At 38.8% G+C, this 22,481-nt stretch overlaps 1 protein-coding gene across 1 annotated transcript in view; it reads left to right on the top strand.

Annotated features, from left to right (window-relative positions):
• The window catches only part of PAPPA2 (pappalysin 2), a gene marked incomplete at both ends in the record, with an annotated part of 159,355 nt that overhangs the window by 125,095 nt on the left and 11,779 nt on the right, over positions 1-22,481 (top strand). The window contains 4 exons of the mRNA XM_083357379.1: positions 7,950-8,118; positions 9,749-9,881; positions 13,975-14,084; positions 18,101-18,172. Of these exons, the coding sequence (XP_083213505.1) occupies positions 7,950-8,118; positions 9,749-9,881; positions 13,975-14,084; positions 18,101-18,172 (484 nt within the window). The remainder of the gene's footprint in view (positions 1-7,949; positions 8,119-9,748; positions 9,882-13,974; positions 14,085-18,100; positions 18,173-22,481) is intronic.

Genomic DNA, 22,481 nt, shown 5'->3' with positions numbered 1-22,481 from the left:
TGCAGTAGTCTAGACGAGAGGTCACGAGCGCATGAGTGACCGTGCATAAATCATCCCAGCCTAGATAGGGCCGCAACTGGCGCACCAGGCGAACCTGGGCGAAAGCCCCCCTAGTCACAGCCACTATGTGATCTTCCAAGGTGAGCCGTGAATCTAGCAGGACTCCCAAGTTGCGAACCCTATCTACAGGGGGTAATAGTTCACCCCCCCATAGAAAGAGGTGGAATATCCGAATTGACCCGGGATGAAGGTATGCAAAGCCACTCAGTCTTGTCTGGGTTGAGTTGAAGTCTGTTCCTCCCCATCCAGACCCGAACCGCCTCCAGTCAACGGGACATCACGTTGAGGGCATCACTGGGGTGGTTTGGGGTCGAAAGAAAAAGCTGGGTATCATCAGCGTACTGATGATACCCAACTCCAAAACCACGAATGATCTCACCCAGTGGTTTCATATAGATGTTGAACAGGAGAGGCGAGAGGACCGACCCCTGAGGAACTCCACAAACGAGAGACCTCGCGGTCGACCTCTGCCCTCCTGTCAACACCGACTGCGAACGTCCCTGGAGATAGGAGGAGAACCACTGTAAAACCGTGCCTCACACTCCCAATCCCCTGAGACACCGCAGCAAGATACCATGGTCGATGGTATCGAAAGCCGCTGAGAGGTCTAATAGGACTAGAACAGAGGAATGTCCCCTATCCCGAGCCCTCCAGCGTGACCAATGCCGTCTCTGTGCTGTACCCGGGCCTGAAACCCAATTGGTATGGGTCTAGATAATCCGCTTCATCCAGGACCAGAGGGAGCTGATGCGCCACCACACTCTCAACAACCTTCGCAAGAAAGCGAAGGTTGGAGACCGGACGAAAGTTGTTCAATACAGCTGGGTCCAAGGCAGGCTTCTTGAGGAGAGGCCTCACCACCGCCTCTTTCAAGACGGCGGGGAAGCTACCCTCACTCAAGGAAGCCGATATGACTGCCTGGAACCAGCTTCGTGTCCTCTCCCGGGCTGCATAGACCAGCCAGGAAGGGCACGGGTCCAATAAACATGTGGTGGAGCTCAGCCTCCCCATAATCCTGTCCACTTCCTCCGGAGTCACAGAGTCAAACTCCTCCCAGGTAATATCGACAAGACCGCCCGTGTCCTGATCGTCAGACTCTGCCCAGTCAGAGTCCAGACCGGTCCGAATCCGAGCGATTTTGTCCGACAGATGTTGGTTAAACTCCTCGGCACGACCCTGCAAGGGTTCCTCCCTCACCTCTTGATTAAGGAGGGAGCGAGTCACCCTAAACAGGGCGGCTGGGCGATTATCTGCAGACGCGATAAGGGTAGCAAAGTGATTAGATCTCGCCACCCTTATCGCAGCGAGATAAGACCTAATATAGGCTCTTAGTCGCAATCGGTCGAATTCGGATCGGCTGGATCTCCAACCGCTCTCTAGGCCCCGTCTCTGACGCTTCATCTCCCGGAGCTCCGCGGAAAACCATGGAGCTCGACGGGATCTGCACCGGGTCAGGGGCCGCAAGGGTACAACTCGGTCAAGAGCCTCAGTGGCTGCCCTTTCCCAGGCTTCCACTAAGGCATCTGCCGAGCTGTGAGCGAAGGAGGCAGGTGGGGACCCCAGTGCTGCCTGGAACCTCTCGGGATCCATTAAGCGTCTGGGGCGGTACCATCTAATTGGTTCCACGCACCCACGGCGGGGAGTGGCAAAACGGAAGACCAGCCGCAGGAGATGATGATCGGTCCATGACAGGGGCATAACAATTGGGGAGCCCCCACCAAGATCATCTAACCACCACTTGTACTAATATAGTACAAGTGCTTGACTGGTGCTACTGTCAGGCTTGTCTCAGCTTGGGCATTTAGGAAAGAAAGACCTTCAACTCCATTTGTAGCGAAAGGTATACTTTTACTAAAGCCAAGTGGTTACAACATAAGCAAAGCTGGATCTGAATATTGCTGCATAAAGCCTGCTTTTTTTGCCTTCTTCCGGGCCCTCCCCTCTTGACCAGTTCACAATGTCCAATAGTATTCAGATTTGATGTTTTTGTAACAGCATTGAGGTTTGGTGCCTCTTTGGTTGGGTTTCATATTCCATTTTCACACTCATGTTCTTGGATCTGCTGGTCTGTTCCAGATTAGCACCTCTAGTTCCTGTCATCCTGTCAACCCCCCTTTACATTTTCTGCTCTCCCCGTGTTTTATGGCAGGATGCCAGCAAAGTGACTGAAGTACTTACGATGGCAGACCTGGCAGCTACAGTCAGCCAGGAGCTGCTGCTTCCTTGGTTTTGTTTGTGATCCCTTCCAGTTTTCTTGCCTGATCAAAAGAATCGAAGCCTGGCTTACTTGTAGATAGGTATACACAGGGTGTCTGTATCTTACCATCAATATGTTGTGGTAGTCACAAAAGGAAATGGGTGACCTGTGGAATTGCTGCATGATAGAAGTAAAGGCTAAGCTTAGAGTTGGAAGGAAAAAGTCAGATGATTTGCTTCCAGGGCTTTCTATTTGTTTTGCCTTGACAGGAAACATTGAAGCCTGGTTTGGAAACAGAGATAGTTGAGGAGTTTGATCTTTGTGAGTTTCAATAGAAACTGCCCCTTACAGGCTAGTGAGCCCATTGGAATGTCGCTCTCTTTCTGACTCTGCTCTTCTCCAAATGTAGCTCAGTGCTTGGCTCAGAAATCCGTATCAGTTTATTTAAAAAAACAAAAAACTCTTGGCAGTTGAATTTGGGAATGGAATTGACCTCTGTCCTCTGGATAGAGTAAGTGGAATCAAGTGGAGTAAATTCATTCTAAAAGAAAAAAAAAGTGAACTCAAGAAAAATATCATAGATTGGAAATGAATTCATGCATTTCCACTGATGGCATCTTAGTTGCTGTTCTCATAATGAGTGAAATATGTATTTTAAGGTCTCACATATATCAGTGTCCGTTTGTCTTCTTTGATGTTTCATTGTTATGGAAACAGCATGAGGAAAGAACTACAGAGTCAACTAGTGGTGACATCCCATCTCCAGAAAAAGTGTTTCAAATAAGTTGCTTTCTAGTTTTCCTAATTTTTTAATGAAACTTGTAAAACCTCTCCACTCCTACCTGCTGAATTTCCCTACCTTCTGTTTTACTCCCATTGTGAAATGCTTACTATCTGTAAGATGTAAGTGCACAGAAATCATTTCCCCCCATAGTGCTGCGTGATGTTGCTGCATATAGATGAAAAAAAAATAAAATAAAAACCAGTGCACACGTGGAAAGGATTTGTTTTTTGGTAACTCCATGTCTCCCTCTTGTGTGCTTTTACTGGAGATACAACTAATCAAGCATGTTATTTTCCAAAGTGGCCAATAATATATTTTGAAATTTTCACAGTGCAATATAAAATTATTTCTTCTTAGCTAGTATTTGGTGCTGAGAACATGCTAAAGAATTTTAAAATCTGGATTGCCAGATTAAAACGAATGCCGTGTCCTATACCCTTCAGGAGCTTAGCAAAGCAATTGCTTTCCTGTGTCTTTCATATGTCTTGACAGATTCTGTAACACCTAGCCTAAGGAACAGAGACTGAGTTGTTTTTTTTATAAATGTGTAAAAAACTTTTAAGCCAGTGGTTATGACTACATCTACAATTTCAGTAGATCAATGGAGTGGTGAATTAATTCCTTTTTTCTGTCTTGAAGGTCCTGCCAATTATATTTCATTAGGAATTTATGTATTGGCTTTATGCAATAGGAGGATTAAAATCTCTCTATTCACATAAGTATCTCCTCTGTCTCTTCAAAGCCTGGTTTTGACAGCCCACTAGAAAAAAGCTGCTGAAAAACAATTAAATAGATAAACTTGACATGTTTCCCATGTTTCATTAAAAACATGTATTCACAATCATATTTTATAAGCTTCGGTCACATCTCAGAGCAGAAGAAATAGTTGAATATAATGGTAAATCATATGTGCTGAGTATTTGGTGTTTATTATTCATGATACAACTTGCCATCTGTTATCACCTGCTATTGCTTAGTTCTTTTATTAGCAGAAGTAATTAAACTAACTGACATCCAATAAACTAACTAGAATTCAAAGACAGATTATGTTTCTTCTTTTACGGTATATCCATAATAGACCCCACATGGGTCCTATACCAAGATCTAAATCTGTAAATGGAATAAAGGGATGTTCTTGTATCTGAAATTCAAAGGGTAAGTAAGCAGCAAGCAATGGAGCAGGCAAGTTGTGCCAGGAATGATTTTATTTATGTGTTTCTATTTTCTACTTCCATTGCCTATACTTATTTATACCAAAGAGAGGCAATGATAAATCTGTAGTTTCCAGTTTTTTTAAAAAAAATAATACAACAAATTATGTAGCTCATGAAAGGACACTTGCAGTGATTGCATAGGTTTTAATCTTAAAAGACAAGATTAACAGCTAGAGCAAAATACATTTGCTACTGGCTTTCATCAACTTGCAAGAATCACAGAATCTCCTGCTTTGTGCCCAGAGGAAGGCCTCTAGTACCTGCCAGGTGACAATTCAAAATAGGAAGAGATCAGTTGTTTTAATAGTGTAAATTATTAAAAGGCAAAAAGCAAAAGTAGGTTTCTCTTAAAATACCTATTTTTTTACATTTTATGCTTAATAACTACCATGTTTATTAATGCTAGAAGTTAGCTTTATAATAACAGAAACTGTTGCTTATTGCTCTTCAGAAACCATAGTTTAGGAAACTATCTGAAGATGGTTATATAGTCAGTGAGCAGATGTCTTTAATTACATCCACTAAAGAGCTGCTGCTTATTATCATCTTTGAGGGCTTCATAGCCAGGCCTTCACCAGGTCAGAGTGCTTCTGGGCTGTCCTCCTCAGTAATGCATTATATAAGACTTTGACAAGACTAAGAGAGTGAACGGACAACTTTCCCACCCCTTTTCTTAGTATAAAGTAAAGCAATATTGTTTCAGCAGCACAAGTTGTTGTTCCTGTATTTTTTATTTTTCATTTTCTGGCAACAGAACCTTTTTTCTTGACCAGAGAGATATTAACATGCTGGACAGAATTCAGAGAAAAGCCACAAAAATGACAAAGGGCTGGAGAGAGTAACTTCACAAAGGCCTCTGTGCCAAGCCAGAACTGTACAGTTTCAGGATGATGAAGAGAAAGGGGCACAGGAAATGGCTGTATGTTTCCAAATGGATTTGAATATGAATCAGAGAAGGGGGCCTTGTTAGGGAAGTTGCAAAGTGGAATTGTTTCCTTGTGGGAGAGACTATGAGAGCCTGGAGAAGCCTGAGGCTGAAACAGGGCAAGCAAACATTCTTTGGCATTATAAGGGAACATTGGGGCACAAGATAGCTGGCTGTACTCCTGGCTAAATAATCATGCATCTGTACAACTCAATGGGTGATATTCCTCCCCCCCCCAAAATAATGCTTTGATCAGAGTCAAAAAGTTGATGCTCAGGTGTGTATAGTTCTGTTTTCTAAATTATAGTATAACTTCAAAATAATTTATTTTGATTTGGTAGGTATGATTATAACATTTGATTTATTTTGATTTGTTAGGTATGATTATAACATTTGATTATGCCAACCCATTCCGCAAAGATTGCAGTGTTTAAGGTGTGGTACTTCTGTGTTGGAACCTGTATATTCTTTGCTTAAAATAAAATCAATCCACATTTTGCAAAAGTATCAGAATGCAAGTTCAGAGTAATCATGCAGATCACAACTACAGATTGCACAGATGTTTGTAAGTAAAATTCTCTAGCACAATAAAGGGTTTCTGCTGTTTAAAATAACTATGCATCAAAATGTGCTGTTAGAATATAAATTTCAAGTTAACCAGACATTGTTGGTTTGCTAATTTCCAAAGTGCCAATGAAAAATTAGCATTTTTCTGATACATTGTTTTGTGCTTCTGAGTAACATACTAAGAATTTTCAGTCCTAAATAGCTGGACTGAATTAAAACTTATTTAACTTTAGTGTTTCCATGTACTTGATGTCCCTTTGCAGTTACATTAAACATTACATTATGGCAGCAAATTTTATATCAACTCTGGAGATTTGCACAACGTTTATGCTTCAGGTTCCCTTCTTTTATGCCAGCCTAAAATCTCTTTGTAGAGCTAAAGCCATTTTTTCTCTCACATCCTACTATAATTGATATCTTAATTTTGTGTATTAATTTTGCTACCAAGAGCACAACACTCTTGTTTGACCTTCCCATAAGTTCTTGGGGGGGAGGATATATTTCCCTACTATTCAGAAAAAGTAGACAGTTTGTTTTTCACCCAAGTTTCTGGTTTTGAAAGGCTTTTAATTTTTTTGTTTAGCACATGAACAGATAATGGAGCTCTGAACTCAGTGTGATTTTAGGACAATAGCCTTACTGGCTGACACAGAATCTGAATGAGTTTTGGAATGCTCAGTTTGGGCATTCAAGTCTTTCAGTGCTCTCTGCCTGGTAAATCTCTGCCAGCACAAATTTGTGCTTCCATTATGTTGCTATTTAGATGCCTTCACATGCTAAATATCCTTGTTTCCCCTCTCTGTGGTATGTTTTCAAATGAATCACAAGGAGGCCAAAACATATACGGAACGGTTGCTGGAATTGGGTATGTGTAGTTTAACGAAGAGAAGAATGAGGGGTGACATGATAGCAGTGTTCCAATATCTCAGGGGCTACCACAAAGAAGAGGGAGTCAAGCTATTCTCCAAAGCACCTGAAAGCAGGACAAGAAGCAACGGATGGAAACTAGTCAAGGAGAGAAGCAACCTAGAACTAAGGAGAAACTTCCTGACAGTTAAAACAATTAACCAGTGGAACAACCTGCCTCCAGAGGTGGTGAATGCTCCAACACTAGAGGTTTTTAAGAAGAGACTGGACAGCCATTTGTCTGAAATGGTATAAGGTTTCCTGCCTGAGCAGGGGGTTGGACTAGATGACCTCCAAGGTCCCTTCCAACATTATTATTATTATTATTATTATTATTATTGTTATTGTTATTATTATTATTATTATTATTATTATTATTATTATTATTATTATTAGTAGTAGTAGTAGTAGTAGTAGTAGTAGTAGACAATTGTGATTATCTTGCTCATTTTCCATTACCATTTTTTCTTTCTTTTCTCCTTTTGCTTTCTAATTTCTCATGTTTCTTCATCTTTTTGCAGAATGCTGAAGCATCAGCATGCATCTGTAGCATATCCACTTCGTCCTTTCTTTTATTTTCTTGGCTAAGACTTAAGTCACTTTGCAGATAAACTTGTATTTATTTTACTGATAAAGTTCATTTTTCAGGACAAGTTCTAACCTTATTCCTGTCACTCCCATGTACTTTATGATAGCATGCTATTACTTATATCAAAATGTCTGAAAAGGTGTGCTGTGCACCTATGGAGTTTGATAAACATGCTGGTTTCTATTTTCCATCAAAAGGGCTGCAGTGCAAAGACATGTTCCAAATTCTCCAGTTGCTGTTTACTCAGACAGCTTACAAATGTGGAAAAATAACCTTAGTTATCAGAAGAGACCTGTGCTTTGCAAATGAAGTGTGGAATAAAAATAAATAGGCTGTTTGGTTGGTTATGGTGTGGCAGTACAGCAGTATCTTTCAGAAGTAAACAGCTATGTCCAGAACACATCCTTGGAGGCTGTGTAATTTCTTAACAGAGCTGAAAAAAAGGAGAGAAACCACAGGAAAGAAGGGCCCCCGAGATGCAGATTCTAAGATATTTTTGTCTACTTGCCTGAAGTAACCTGTCTAGATAGAAGAGGGGAGGAGAAGGTGGACTCCACAGGGTAATTTGTAGTATTTGATCAACAGAAGACTGCAGTGTGAATCCCAAAAGTCACCACAAAATACTGTGAATGGCTTAATTTTGGGAGCTGTTTTGATACAGAGATGCCATAAAGTAACCACTTTCTCTTTTGTTCTTAAATCCCCAGAACATTTTTGAATATCCACTGCCTTGAAACTGGCTTCTGGGAGGAAGGGAGCTGCATTCCTGTGGTTTGTAAACCACCCCCACCAGTCTTTGAAGGGATGTACAACTGCACCAATGGCTTTGAGCTTGACAGTCAGTGTGTTCTTAGCTGTGGTCCACAGAGTAAGACGGTAAAAACAACTTTGTGGTCAGTTTGAAAATAGGCCAGATTGGGTTGTGAGGCTGAATCTTGATCCATATGGCAGGTCCAGCTTCAGTTTTACCAAATGTTGATTGCCATATTTTGCCCTGTTTGTTGGCATCTCTTGAATTTGGTTTTATTGTGTAATAAAAAGAGAATGAGTAACTGGGCCTGTCCCTAAGTTTTTATTTTCCTGCAACTTCCATGAATTTCTTATAAAAAAATCATGCCATTGTATTACTCATTAACGAGTGTAAAATACCAGTAGTCCTTGCTTACCCATTCAGCAGCCATTCAAATTTATGACACTGACCTGCGCCTGACATGTTGTTTTCTTTGTTTCCCCCTCCTCCCCCTTGTAGATCAGAGAGATAGGAAGGAAGGAAGGAAGGAAGGAAGGAAGGAAGGAAGGAAGGAAGGAAGGAAGGAAGGAAGGAAGGAATCACAAGAGAGTAAGCAGGCACACAATGGGTAATACACATCAAAAGGTGGTCCTTGAGGCTGGGATCTGCAAATAAGCAGGCATATACATAGAATGAAGGCTACTGCTAAGCTTGTAAGCCGCCCTGAGTCTTCGGAGAAGGGTAGGATATAAATGCAATTAAAATAAAAAATAAATAAAATAAATTCAGACAGCCCAGTATATTCCCCATTGTGTGACCACTTGTTCTGTAACCCCTCCAATCACACTGCTTTCCTGGGGGATGGAGTGCAAAATCCCCAAAACAGTTCAGACACAGGAAAGATTGCTTACAAAGATCACTTGAGGTTTTTTTCTCCCCTCCTTTTCCAAAATTGAAAGATTGTAGAGGAAGGGATTACAAGAGAGTAAGCAGACATACAATGGGGACTACACTGAACTGTCTGTGTAGTGCACTTATGGCTGCCAATGCCAGTGCATTACTTTTGATGTGTGTGTATTTTCCATTGTGTGCCTGCTTAATCTCTTGTAATTTCTTCCTCTCCAATGAATGTAAATACACTCTTGCTAATTATCCCATTGTGGTGGGTGAGGAAAATGAAATTAGAGCTTCAGACACATGATTTTCCACTTAGCAACCATTTCACTTAGTGATGGAGTTGTCAGTTCCATTTTGTGGTCACTAAAGAAAGACTGCCTACATTTTGAATCAGTTTCTTTGATTTTGAATTCATAGTAAATGTTAAATCTCCATGGATTACATCTGTATGTGTGTTGGAAGACTGAAGAATACATTACACTTGTTCAAAAATCTTACATTAGATATTTGAGAGACTTTGAGTAAATACCATGGCAAACTGATATTCCTAAAAAGAGGGACAATATTATGTCTGAAATCAGCATCTGAACACTGACCCAGACTGCCAAACTCTTGTAAAGATCACAAAATTACTTAAATGTACTCTGGATACTGGTTTGTGTGTGTGTGTGTGTGTGTGTGTGTGTGTGTGTGAGCAGAAGGAAGGAACCAACATTTTTGCAGTTGGCTTGAGATCAGCTGGGAATCACAGCATTCAACTGAAGTTATAATCATTAATGTAACCTATGTGGACGACATTAACTGTAGTGAATATGGTAACAAAGAGGGACTTTAAATTCTGTACAGTTCATGAATTAATCTGTTTCTTTTATGTTTCAGCTTCCCATTCTTTGCACTAAAAATGGCTTGTGGACAGAGGAATTTAAATTGTGTGAAGAACTTCAGGGACAATGCACATTGCCGCAGGAGCTTAATTCAGTGGAATACAAGTGTGAGCAAGGTTATGGAATTGGTAAGGTGAACAGTTTCTGATCATCCCATTCACCTAAATTATCCTATCAAGTTGTTTGCAGATTTGTGGAACGGGCTATATTTAAAGCTTCAATTTTTAATCATTTTTTAAATTAAGGGTGCCTACTGTTTATATTTTACATCACTGCCAGGTGGGCAGCATATAAATTAATTAATTAAATAAATATTTGTAGCCTATCTCAGTTTTCTTTCTATTGAGCTTTCTTCTGCTGTTTTAAAATCAAATATTCTGCTTAGAGATTTATATTTTAAAAACATCTTAATATCAGTAGGGCATTAACACAAACAGCAGAGCAATCACAATAGAAACAAGTATTTTCTTTTCTAGTGTAACATTCAGGTATAAGTAGGTCCCAAAGACAAGCAGCAAAAATATATTTTTCTATTTGATTCATATTAAATATTTACTCTGGAAGTCAGAAAGAATGGAAGGAGTTGTGGATAGAAAAAATGGCATAATTCTCAAAAGGAAAAAATAAATAATATGCAAAGAGGTGCACAGCCTAATCCTTAACATTACAATCGCAACTGTAAACTGTATTCTTAAATCAAATAGTGTTAAACCTCTGGATTTTCTTCCACTGAGATTAAGCTGATGAGAAAACATCTCCCTATCCCTGAAGAGGCTTTTCCAGATTAGTACATGCAGAAGTGTCTTAGATATAAAAGAGGAATTCATTATTCATAAAGACTGGAAAGATTAATAAAGTTGAGAAGCTTGCTGTGATTTGTTAAGTTATCAGAAAGTGACTTTGGGAAAGAAGACTAGCACTATAGCCATAAAAAATGGTGAATCTCTGTTTTGTTTACAAAAAGAGGACGAAAGAAAAATAAAAACAAAAGGGAAAATGTAGAAAAAAATTCTGTTTTTAATCATTAAGTCTTGATCCAATAAAATATTGATCAGTTTTGCCATTATGTCAGTAAAGATATAGTTAATGGAATCAGAAAAGCAACAGAGTATCCAACATAATGAAATCAATAGCCAACCCTTTTAAAACATTCTTTGGGGTATGCTGAAAGAATGTAAAGAAACCTCTGTTGTATTAATCTTAAGATCATAACAAACTTAACATTGATTAACTGACTTCTGGGTAATGCCATGCAATGATTATGTGTTGGTATTTTTCTAGCCATGGTTCTATATGTTTTAAACTGCTGAAATTGAAGTTGACAAAAATGAATAGTTCCAATAAATAGCATTGAAACCTATACTCTGTGATATTTAATAGTCTTTAGGACCATTAACCACAGATTTTTAATGTAGGCTAATTCCATTCTTTGCATGTAACTGATATATATCCAAGACTTGATTGCCTGTTAAAAATACTTTAGACTTTGAATAATTTAAAATGCTTCTTCATATTGATAATAAATCAGGAGCTGTACATGAAGCTAATGTATCTGTATCAAACTGTGAAATAAAAAAAAGTTTTAATTGAAGATACTGTCATTGCACAGTTTTAATTACTTTTCTAGTAACAGATTTTAAAGCTAAAGTTACCATATATTTATGGTAGCATATATTTATCATAGAATAGAACAGAACAGAACAGAACAGAACAGAATAGAATATTCTTTATTGGCCAAGTGTGATTGGGCACACAAGGAATTTGTTTCTGGTGCATAAACTCTCAGTACACATACAAGCAACAAAGTGATAAATCATAAATCATAAGATACAATTATAAACCATAAGAGATAACCAACAAAGCGATAGTCATAAGATACCAATAGGAGCAGATAATAGGAAAGATTTGAAGGATAATAGTAATACAACCCTAGTACATGGTTAGATATCCTTAGGCATAAGATAGTGCTGTTGGAAATAGGTGTTTAGCAGAGTGATGGCATGGAGGAAAAAACTGTCTTTGTGTCTAATTGTGGGGAGAAGTTGAAGCAATTTATGAGCAGGAGGTGAGGGGCCTGCAAATATTTTCACAGTTCTCCTTCTGGCTCATAGACTAGACTGGTCCTCAATGCAAGACAGGCTGGTTGCAGTTGTGTTTTTTTCTGCAGTCCTAACTATCCGTTGAAGTCTGTACCTGTCCTGTTCAATTTCTCTACCAAATCAGACAGTTATTGAGGTACAGATGACAGACTTAATCATTCCTCTGTCGAACTGTATTGTCAGCTCCTTGGGCAGTCTGAGCTTTCTGAGTTGACACAGGAAGAACATTCTTTGTTGTGCCTTTTTAATGGCAGTTCTAATATTAGGTGTCCATTTTAAGTCCTGGGAGATTATACAATCCAGAAATCTGAAGGTCTCTACTGTTGATACTGTGTTGCTAATATTGTAAGAGGCGATAGAACGGGAGGGTTCCTCCTAAAATCTACTATCATCTCTACAGTTTTAAGTCTTTCAGTTCTAGATTGTTCAGCTGCATCACAGGGCCATTTGTTCAACTTTCTGTCTGTATGCAGATTCATCACCATCTCAAATGAGACCAATCACTGTTGTACCATCTGCAAACTTTAGTACTTTAATAGAGGGATCTTTTGAGTTGCAGTCATTGACATAGAGAGAAAAGAGTGATGGAGAGAGCACACAGCCCTGGGAGGACCCTGGGCTAATTGAATGGGTATTCAATGTGATTTTTACCTTTCTTCATCTGCTGCTTCCTATCTGTTAGAATAACAGATCTATCTGTTATTCTAACAGATAGAGAATATAACAGATAGATTCTAACAGATACAATAATAAAAAATTCTAACAGATAGAATAATAAAAACAGATTCTCACGGATAGAATAATGGCAAATAGAACTCTCTTATTTCCCATCGGTTCTCATCTGAATGAGATCAACATTTTGTTTCTGTACCAAGGTCTTCCATGACTGCTTTGCAGCCTTTCATGCTCAAGTTACAGTTAGAATTTTGCCTAAGAAGGAATATCAGGTCCATTGTATCCAGAGAGAGTGATGATCTTGACTACTTACATTCCAAAGAAATGAAAGTCAATAAGTACTATACCCACTAATAAAGCTGAATGTCTATAAAATTAAAGCTACTCATCATGTCCATAATTTAGATAAAGGAAATCTAGAAGTTAGTCCTCCCCTTAAACTTTTGTAATATTAAATTACTTAATCTGCATTAAAGATGGAGTTCCTCTGAGTACATAGATTAATTCTTATTTTCCAAAATTTTTATTAAGAGTTATACATGAAAAGAGTATAAGTCAATAAAAACTACAAGCAGAAAACTGCAAAAGTGTTTGTGGGGGGGGAGCAAGGGGGTAACAAGGGGGAAAGAAGAAAAAGAACTAACTTCACAGCTAATAAAAACAATTTTAATAGCTTATCACTATCTTTACAAAAAAGGAATAAAATAAACTCTATTCTCCTCATAGCTCATCTCTTAAGTACTGTAAAATCAAAATGCTACGTCTACCAATCTTTGTCAGCAAAAATCCAGTAACATGTAACTATTTCTGCTTTTAATCTCAGTCAAACATGCCAATCTTATAAATCTTCCCTGATTTTTTAAAAACAAAAGTCACAGAGGTAATTTTCTTCTTATCATTGTTTCAAAACAAAACTCTTCCATTTTAACTTCTAAAGAATGGCGCCTGTTCACATGGGGCTTCCAAAGGCTTGTAAAGTCTTTTGGGGTTTCAGGAGCCAAAGAACAGAGCATGTTCACACATGGAATTATATAGGATGGGTGGGGAGAGGGAATGAGGAGATAATATTGTGCATGTGTATCTTTTGAAAAGCAGCACTTTTTTTGCTTAAAGATTTACTTCTTCCAGATTATCAAATGTAAAAAATTGTAGGAGGCCAAAGACACAGGGCAATGTGGCAGGGGACAACTGTCGGGGTAGAGCAGAGAAAATAGCATCCTTATATACATAAGTCCCAACCAAACAATCTAGACTTTCTCTTCTTCTTTTGTAATTAAAAGATTATCGCAATTGTTGATGAATGAAGTTTTGTTAAGTAGCAGAGCAGTATATCATTTTATGTTCTCAAATTGGAGATCGTGCAAATCCTTATGGAAGACCATGCAATTTGCACATTTCTCGATGGAAATTATAATCTGCTACTTCTCTTTTTTTTCCCCTGTGCCAGGAGCTACATGCAAACCTTCCTGTCTGTTCCTACCGAGAGATCCTGTGATATTGCCTGAAAATGTCACTGCTGATACCATGGACCACAGATCGAAACCTACCAAAGTCCAGGTAAAAAGAAGTGGAAGTGCTGCAACTTTGAAAGTGAAATATAAAAATATAAAAAGATGTCGAGACTCTAGAAAGAGTACAGAGAAGAGCAACAAAGATGATCGGGGGGCTGGAGGCTAAAACATATCTGGAACAGTTGCTGGAATTGGGTATGTGTAGTTTAATGAAGAGAAGGGTGAGGGGGGACATGATAGCAGTGTTCCAATATCTCAGGGGCTACCACAAAGAAGAGGGAGTCAAGCTATTCTCCAAAGCACCTGAAAGCAGGACAAGAAGCAACGGATGGAAACTAGTCAAGGAGAGAAGCAACCTAGAACTAAGGAGAAACTTCCTGACAGTTAGAACAATTAACCAGTGGAACAACCTGCCTCCAGAAGCGGTGAATGCTCCAACACTGGAAGTTTTTAAGAAGAGACTGGAGAGCCATTTGTCTGAAATGGTATAGGGTTTCCTGCCTTAGCAGGGGGTTGGACTAGATGACCTCCAAGGTCCCTTCCAACTTATTATTGTTGTTGTTGTTATTATTACTATTATTATTATTATTATTATTATTATTATTATTATTATTATTATATTAGTCTGTTTACCTAGAACTGTGGAAAGCACTGATCTAAGGTTACAGTTTCTTCAGTGAACATTTCCATCTTATAGTCCAGTTTCAGTGGGAAAGCTATGAGTGAGGAGTGAGTATGACTCTGAGCAAAAAAAAAAAAAAACCCACAGAAAAGGAAGTTATTTTTGAAAGAGCTTAAAGAGTTATGATGTGCAAGACTCATTGTCCTCCTTCCTCTGGCTGAAGCTTGGATTTCTAATTAAACGGGCAAGCTTTTTCTCCGTGCTTACTTAGAAGTTCCTTTTTTGGGATTCTAACATTTTGAATATTTTTAAAAAAGGAGGTTTCATTATCACAGTCATCATGGAATGGAAAATCAAAGCTGCATTTTTACCTGGAGAGAATGTAGATTATTGTTTCCCCTTTTAAGAACTCCAATCTAGGCCTCGTGTTTGAAAATGACTTAGCTGTTAGCTGCAAAGGGTAGATTTGGCCATAAAGTATTGATAACAACCAATTAACCAGTGGAACAGCTTGCCCCCAGAAATTGTGGGCACTCCATCACTGGAGGTTTTTAAGAAGAGACTGGACAGTCACTTGTCTGAGATGGCATAGGTTCTCCTGCTTAAGCGAGGGGCTGGACTAGAAGACCTCCAAGGTCCCTTCCAGCTCTATTCTATTCTAACGTTGCTGTTATCTCGTGGTCAGATGGGCAGCAAACAAATGTAATAGATAAAAAAATAAATTTCCTGTCCTGTTTTTGACTTGCAAGAGTAATGACATCGCAACAAACTAGACCTAACTAAGGAACCCATGACATATAGATCAGGGCTACTGTTTTAACAGCTCTAGTAATGGAGTCTTGTAACAGAACCAAATGTGACCCCCCCCCACTCCCTTACTTTATCTCCATGTGAACCTGGATCTTGTTTGAGACTTTTTCTCATATTATTTTCTTGGCCCAGGCTCAAGCCCCTTTTATCTGACCATTGCCTTGGTAGTGGCTCTTCCTCCTGCCCTTCATGGCCATTCCCTCTGCTTTTGCGTCATCCCACATTATCTGCACTCACGTATTGGTGTTTAATAAGCTTCATTGATTATCTGCTTGCTGTTCTCTAACAAAACATGACATGACAGCTGGACCACGGCTGATGCAGTGAATATGTGAAAGATTGTGCTCCATTGAAATGTCATGGGAAAGTCAAAACATTACAGCCCCCCTGTGAGGGAGATGGGTGGTTTCTAAATGTGATAAATAAGTGTAATAAATAGACTACTAACTCTACTGGCAATATAGTGCTTTGAAATCATTGCTTTTTATAACCGATGATGAAGTTATTATGGAACAAGTATCCAACCAGACTAGCAGTGGGAAAAGACAACAATGAAGTATTAATGGCTGGAAACAATTGGAATATAGTTTTAAGAACTTCACTTAATTATGTTTTTTAAATAAGGAATGTAGACATATCCAACGTTTTTCATGCTTGGTTGATGCTTGGGAAGGTAGACTATTTGAGTCTTTGCCTGGCATTCTTTCAAGCTCTTTCTGGGAAGAAGACAAGCATAGGTACAGAAAAAAAAGGGAAAAAAAATAGTCTGCAAACATCTGTGGATTATTTGTCAGCATTCTAAGTTATCATGATACACCCTGGCTTTGTTATTCTGAATCTCTCACTCTGATGTTTAGCTTTTTTCTAGTTGCACTCTTATCCCTCTCAGTGGAATGGCTAAAATACCTCAGATATTATAATTCTGTTGTTTCATCTAATTGAGTTTGCCTGAAAATGAAGAAATATGGCTGGCATTTAAAACATTTAAAATAAAACCAAGTTGTGTTATTATGGAGTTGAATTACCACCCAAGATTATATTTCTCCTCATGGGAATTTTCAGGATTATCGAAGATTCATTCCTTTAGACACTATTGTGTGTTATATTATATAAACTCTACAAATGTGCTGCCGGTTATGTTCAAACGGGAAGAAGGTATCTACTACGCCCTTTAAGGCCTGAAATTCTGAAGTGGAATGCTCTTGAGTTGATTTTCTCCCATTGTTGATTTTTTGTGTAATGTTTTGCCTTCCAGCTGAAAACCCCTTACTACATAAAAGTATTCTCCTGGGAATAGGGAAACAGAAAGGAGATTAATATAGGGAGGAGGTTTTGTTATTGTGAAACTAAATTATTCCCATTGCCAGAAGCTGTCACTTAACATAATTCTCTTTTTGTTCATTTCTTGATCCTTCTGTAAATTTTCAAATCACTTCTCTTCTTCGACTTGATGGTCGACTGGATATTCTGTGAACTTTAATGGCATTGTTGAGTCATTGTCTCCAAGAGGTATCTGCCATACAGATCAGGGTGAGGTAGGAAGAACAATGAAGTGGATTAGGGACCTGGGCTAGATTGATTAGGGTCAAGCAGACTGAAATCTGCCAACTGGAGTCATCAACTACAAACGCAGTAATCTAAATGTACTTATACTTTATTCAAAGAAGCAAAAATAGTTATGTATGTGAGTTTACTTTTGTTCATTTTATTACATGGGAACAAGCTGGGTCTGTCAAGAGAAACCCTGAAATAAGTTGAATACACTGAGAACGGGGTGCTTCAGAAATGTGTGTGACAAATAATCAAGAATGAATTAATGTTGAGTGAATGAGAATGAAATACAGAAGGGTATACAGTTTGAAGGAAGCCTATTGAGAGGGATTCTTCATATAGAGCAAATGAATAGAGATTAAATTATAAAGATGGGGAAGACTGAAAAAGTTGTGGTTGGAAGGAGTTCATGAGATCCTCAAAAACAGAAAATTCCAAAGAAGAAAGGACAATATATAAAAAAGTAAATGGAGATGGTAAAAACAAGGATGCTTAAAAAGCAAGGATGCTTTTTAAGTATAGAAAAATATGGAAATAGTGAATAGTATAAAGTACTTTTAACTATGGTTCTTTTTCTTATCTCAGAACTTAATCTGCTTGGAAATATTTCACTACCTATTTCCCACTATATAGAGAGTAGCCTTGATATAATAGGAGTGATGTAAATTAATGTAAATGCTTCTACAGTACTTACCAAAACATATAGGCATGCTTTGAAGCTAGTTAAGAATAATAATATTTTCTTTCTTTATTTTGTGGGAATTGGTAGGTTCAAAAATCAAATCTTTATTAATATCTTTCAAATATAAGCCTACAAATACTGTATAATGTTTACAAATCAAGTTTTTTTTAGAAGGATGATGCAAATCTTAAAATTATCTGGAATCATTTTTTTTTACCAAATAGGAGATTGTGTATAGAATTTGTAAACCCAGTTGCACAAAATCTTTAACACTGTATAGAATGTAATAGATCTTTGGCGAAATAAGATATATATAAGATATAATTTTTTTAAAAAAACTAAAGATTGCTTGCTGTTATCTTCTGACTAATGCAAAACTCTTTTTATCTCTCTTCAGAGTATTGTGTGTACTGGAAGATTGGAATGGTATCCTAGCCCAAAATCTATTCATTGTATTACTTCCTGTGAGGTAAGAAATAGTCTATCTGTCTGTTTCTCTCTCTCTCTCCCTCTCTTTCTCTCTATCATCTGCCAAAGAGACAGTTAGGGAAACATTTTTGTGCCGCTGTGCCCCTCCCCCCAATCATCTCTTTCAGATTTGATTTTATTTAGGTGTCTTGTATATAATGTACTTTATCACACTCAGAAGGATTTTTTATTTGCTGGGTCCTTTTTATTGCCACTCAACTTAAATTGGGATTATTGTCGCCAGTTCCCAGTTTTTGAAAATGTACCTTGTGTGATCAGTACACATACAGAGAGAAGAGATGCTCATTATATATAGTTCAATTTAAGCAATTCAGGAAGGAAGCAGTCACTACAAGGGACTTTTCCACTGTGCGGAATTCAGTTAGTCTAGTGCAGGGGTAGGCAACCTCGGCTCTTTTATGACTCATGGACTTCAACTCCCAGAATTCCTGAGCCAGCATGAATTCTGGGAGTTGAAGTCCATGAGTCATAAAAGAGCCGAGGTTGCCTACCCCTGGTCTAGTGGCTTCAGAGAGGTTGGTCACCAGCTATTTAGTGTGTCCAACTCCAAGCCCTCAGTGATATGGACCAGACTAGACATGGAGTATAGAGCTCAAAAGTGGGCATCTTGTTTGTACAGGGACTTGATTAGCAGGCTTCTTAACAGTTTAACTCAGTTGTAACTTCCAAAGAGTGATTTTTTTTAACTGACTTGATTTACATCCCTGAACTTGATTTAAACATGTTGCAGAAAAGTCCTCTGTGGTTATCAAACAAATAATGCCTCTTCAGGCTGGAAATCAATCCTGTAATCCATATGGAAGAAGAAATCTGACCTCTGGAATACAGGTAGTTCTCAACTTATGACCATGTTGAGCCAAAAATTCTGATCATGTGGTCATGGGGATGCTGCAATGGTCGTAAGTGTGAAAAATGGTCATAAGTCTCTTTTTTCAGTGGTGTAACTTCAAACAGTCACTAAATGAACTGTTGTAAGTCAAGGACTTCATATAGTTCATTCCCTGCTATTCTGCTTTTTAATCTGCATAGTATTCTTAAATGTAAATATTCATATATATAATCTCACATTACAATTTGAATTGGTAGAACCCATACTATCATGCCTGGAAGTTAATCCAGATCATCTTTCATTCTGTAAGTAGAATCAATCTGCATTTACTTGGGTCGTTTCTGGATCAAAGTCTAGTGCTATTTTTAATTGGCAAATAAAAAGCCTTCTTCCATGTTCTTTCAACATTTAGCATGTAATGACTTCCTAGGACACGTGGGCATGAGATGTGAAAGCAGTTAGCACCTTCTCATCACAAAGTGTGAGGATATACTATATTTGTATAATACTTGTTCCTAATTTCTCACCAATCCTGGGAAGCATAGTTCTTTAAGAGGAAGTATGGAAAGGATTACTAATAGAGGCCTCCAAATTTCATCAAACAACATCGAATTTTGAAAAATGCTATGATAGTTAATTTACTATAAATCAAATGCTGGAGTTCAGTGGTGACTTGCCCATTATGATGTAATTTGGATTGCTTCTAACTCTTCTTTCTTCTCTGTCTGATTCCAGAATAGCAAAACTTTGTGTTCCCTTCTGGCCTTTCATCTTTCTTTCTGAGATTTTCAGACTCTCTCTGCCAGGAATTAAGTGTAGTGAGGAATGAAACACTTGTAAATTCACAAGGAGGGTTGCAAAAGGGAGGAAGCATTTGGAAAGTTCATCAGCAATAACGATGCTTAGTGCAATAGACTTTGAATTACAGATGCTCCAGGTCGCTTTAATCTTTTTTTTTTTTATTGAAAAGTTTTAAAATACAATTTTCCTTTGAAAAACCCCCCTTCCCCCTCCCTCCTCCCCTCCCTACCTCCCCCCTATCTCCCCCCCTCCCCCTCTCCCTCCTCCCTCCCCTGCCTCCCCCCCTCTACTTCCCCTCCTCCCCCCTCCCCCCCCCCGACTTCCCAGAGCAAAATACAAGGTATATATCTAAAAAGCAATCATAAACAATCATATACTAACAATTATAAACTCTAAAATCCATCACTCTCTAGCTTATATAGAGTAAACCAATCCTTAACAATTAAATATGTATAAAGAACTAAAATAAAAGAAAACTAGCATCATTCCCATCTATGTTCTTCCACAATTCACTATTACCTAGACATATTCTCACTTACACATCACAAGCACCTATCCCTATTAACCTCTCTAGCCAAAATAGGCTGTAATAGATAGTTCTTACACAAATTAACCCGCATTAACCCACAAAACTTTCTTCCTCTTCCTCTGTAGTAAATTGTCCATTAATTCCAAATTGAACATTCTGTTACCATACATATCATCCCAAAACTCTTAAAAACACAACTACCACTTGACTATAAGTATATTGTGGAAGTTCCATAGATTTCTACTGGTCTTATTTTTTAATCTTTTTTGAGCGTTTTAAGGCAGCACGCGTCACCCTCTGTTCTCTAGGATCATCCAAAAGAGTTGCAGCTTGATCTCCTCCTGTACCCTTCTCGTCTATCTGTCCATCTTCATCCTCTTGATGTTCTCCTTCTCCAGATCCCTCTGCAGCTTCCAGAAGTGTTGATGGGGTTGCTTTTAAAACATTGTTGTAAAAATCATGCGCTTGCTTCACAGTACCCAAACAGTACCTTTTGCCATCATACATGAAGCTCAACCCAGCTGGGATCTCCCATCTGAACCTTATATCTCTTTGCTTGAGCTCTTGCACAAGAAATATAAAGTCCTTCCTTCTCTTTAAAATCTTTGGAGGAATTTCTTTTAGAACCAAAACTTCTTGACCAGCAATCACAACTTTAGTATCATAGGCAGCTTGTATAACTTCATCTCTAATTTCCCTTTTTACAAAATAAACCACCACATCTCTAGGCAACTTTCTCTGCTTAGCAATCCACGAATTCACACGAAACACTTTGTCCATGCCTTGTTTTATTTCAGATGCTGGATGGTTCAATACCCCCTCAAAAGCCTCAGAAACCAGCTGCTTTAAATCTTCCTTAATATTCTCTTTTAGGCCTCTAATTCTAACAGCAAACTGCATCTGGTAAAATTGAGCCAGACTCTGTTCGCTATCCATTTTGTCTTTTAAATCTTCAATTTCCAATACTTTTGCTTCTAATATAGCATTCTTTTGAGTCAAGTCTTCCACTTGATCATCCAGCACCTCCACACATTTAGCTACTTTATGCACTGAGGACAAAATGTCTACCTTCATCTCTCTAAGTTTCTGCTCCATCCTTTCTTCCATTCTCTGCTCCAATTTCTCCAATTTCTCCTCCATCTGTGCAAATTTAACACCCATTGACTCCAAAATTAACTGGGTATGTTTTTCAAGATCCTTCGATGTCAATACATCAGGAGAATGCAACGCCTGCAGTAATGATTGTTGTTGCACCGGAGAATTTCCAGCACTCCGAAAAGTTCTAGGGGGAGGTTTAGCCGCCATCTTTTACTTACAATTGTGACGCACTTTCACTTTAAGTTTTAAGCAAAGTCCATCAAGCTTGAGAGTAAAATAAAATAATCCTCTTCATCTCTTCATCTTTCCCTCTTGTACTGCTCTGCCTGCTCTTTTCCTTTCATAGTCTCTCCTTCAAGCAGGGATGGTCGCAGACGCCTGGCTCTGCTCCATAAAGTCCGGAGCAGAGACGCTAGCCAGCTGGGAGCAGCCCAGGCTACGGGGGAGTTCAATCCTTCAGCCGCCCAAGCTCCAAGCTCAGGCGGCCCCGGAGAACTCGACCCCTACCTGGGGGCTCACCCCCTCCTCTTCTCCCGAGGAGGGGGCTTCAAATTCGCCCGAACAGCTGATCGGCGCTGTTTCGGGCGAAAAATCACACAGCTGAGCCGCGGGCAGCCCGGGAAGGCTGTCTCCGGCGCCGCGGAGCCACCGGAAGTCCCAGGTCGCTTTAATCTTGTACTATTATGACAAGAACAGATGGCATAGAAAGTGGTTTCATGCTTCTCGTTTTTGGAACTGCCCTTTTAGTCCTTTTCTTTTCCTTGCTGAAAGCAGAATTTGTACAAAGCGATCCTTCCCCCCCCCTAATTTAATACTTTGGAATGGGTAGTTGTCTATCAAATATGACTAAAAATTTCACATATATAGTTTAAAATTTGCTTTGGTTCAGTCCTTGTCCTTTTGTTCCTCATTGCTCTCTAAAAGAAACCTCGGAACTGCTTTTTTTTCTTGAAGATTTTTTTTTTTTGCCTATGGTTCACTTTCACTTCTTAGAAGTTTCTCATAGGCAGATTATTCCTGCTGTCAGGTGCA

Source organism: Vipera ursinii, assembly GCF_947247035.1.
Source record: "Vipera ursinii genome assembly, chromosome: 3".
In the NCBI taxonomy this organism is placed as follows: domain Eukaryota; kingdom Metazoa; phylum Chordata; class Lepidosauria; order Squamata; family Viperidae; genus Vipera; species Vipera ursinii.
The sequence above is the reverse complement of the archived record's forward strand: the minus strand, read 5'-3'. Positions and strand labels throughout refer to the sequence as shown.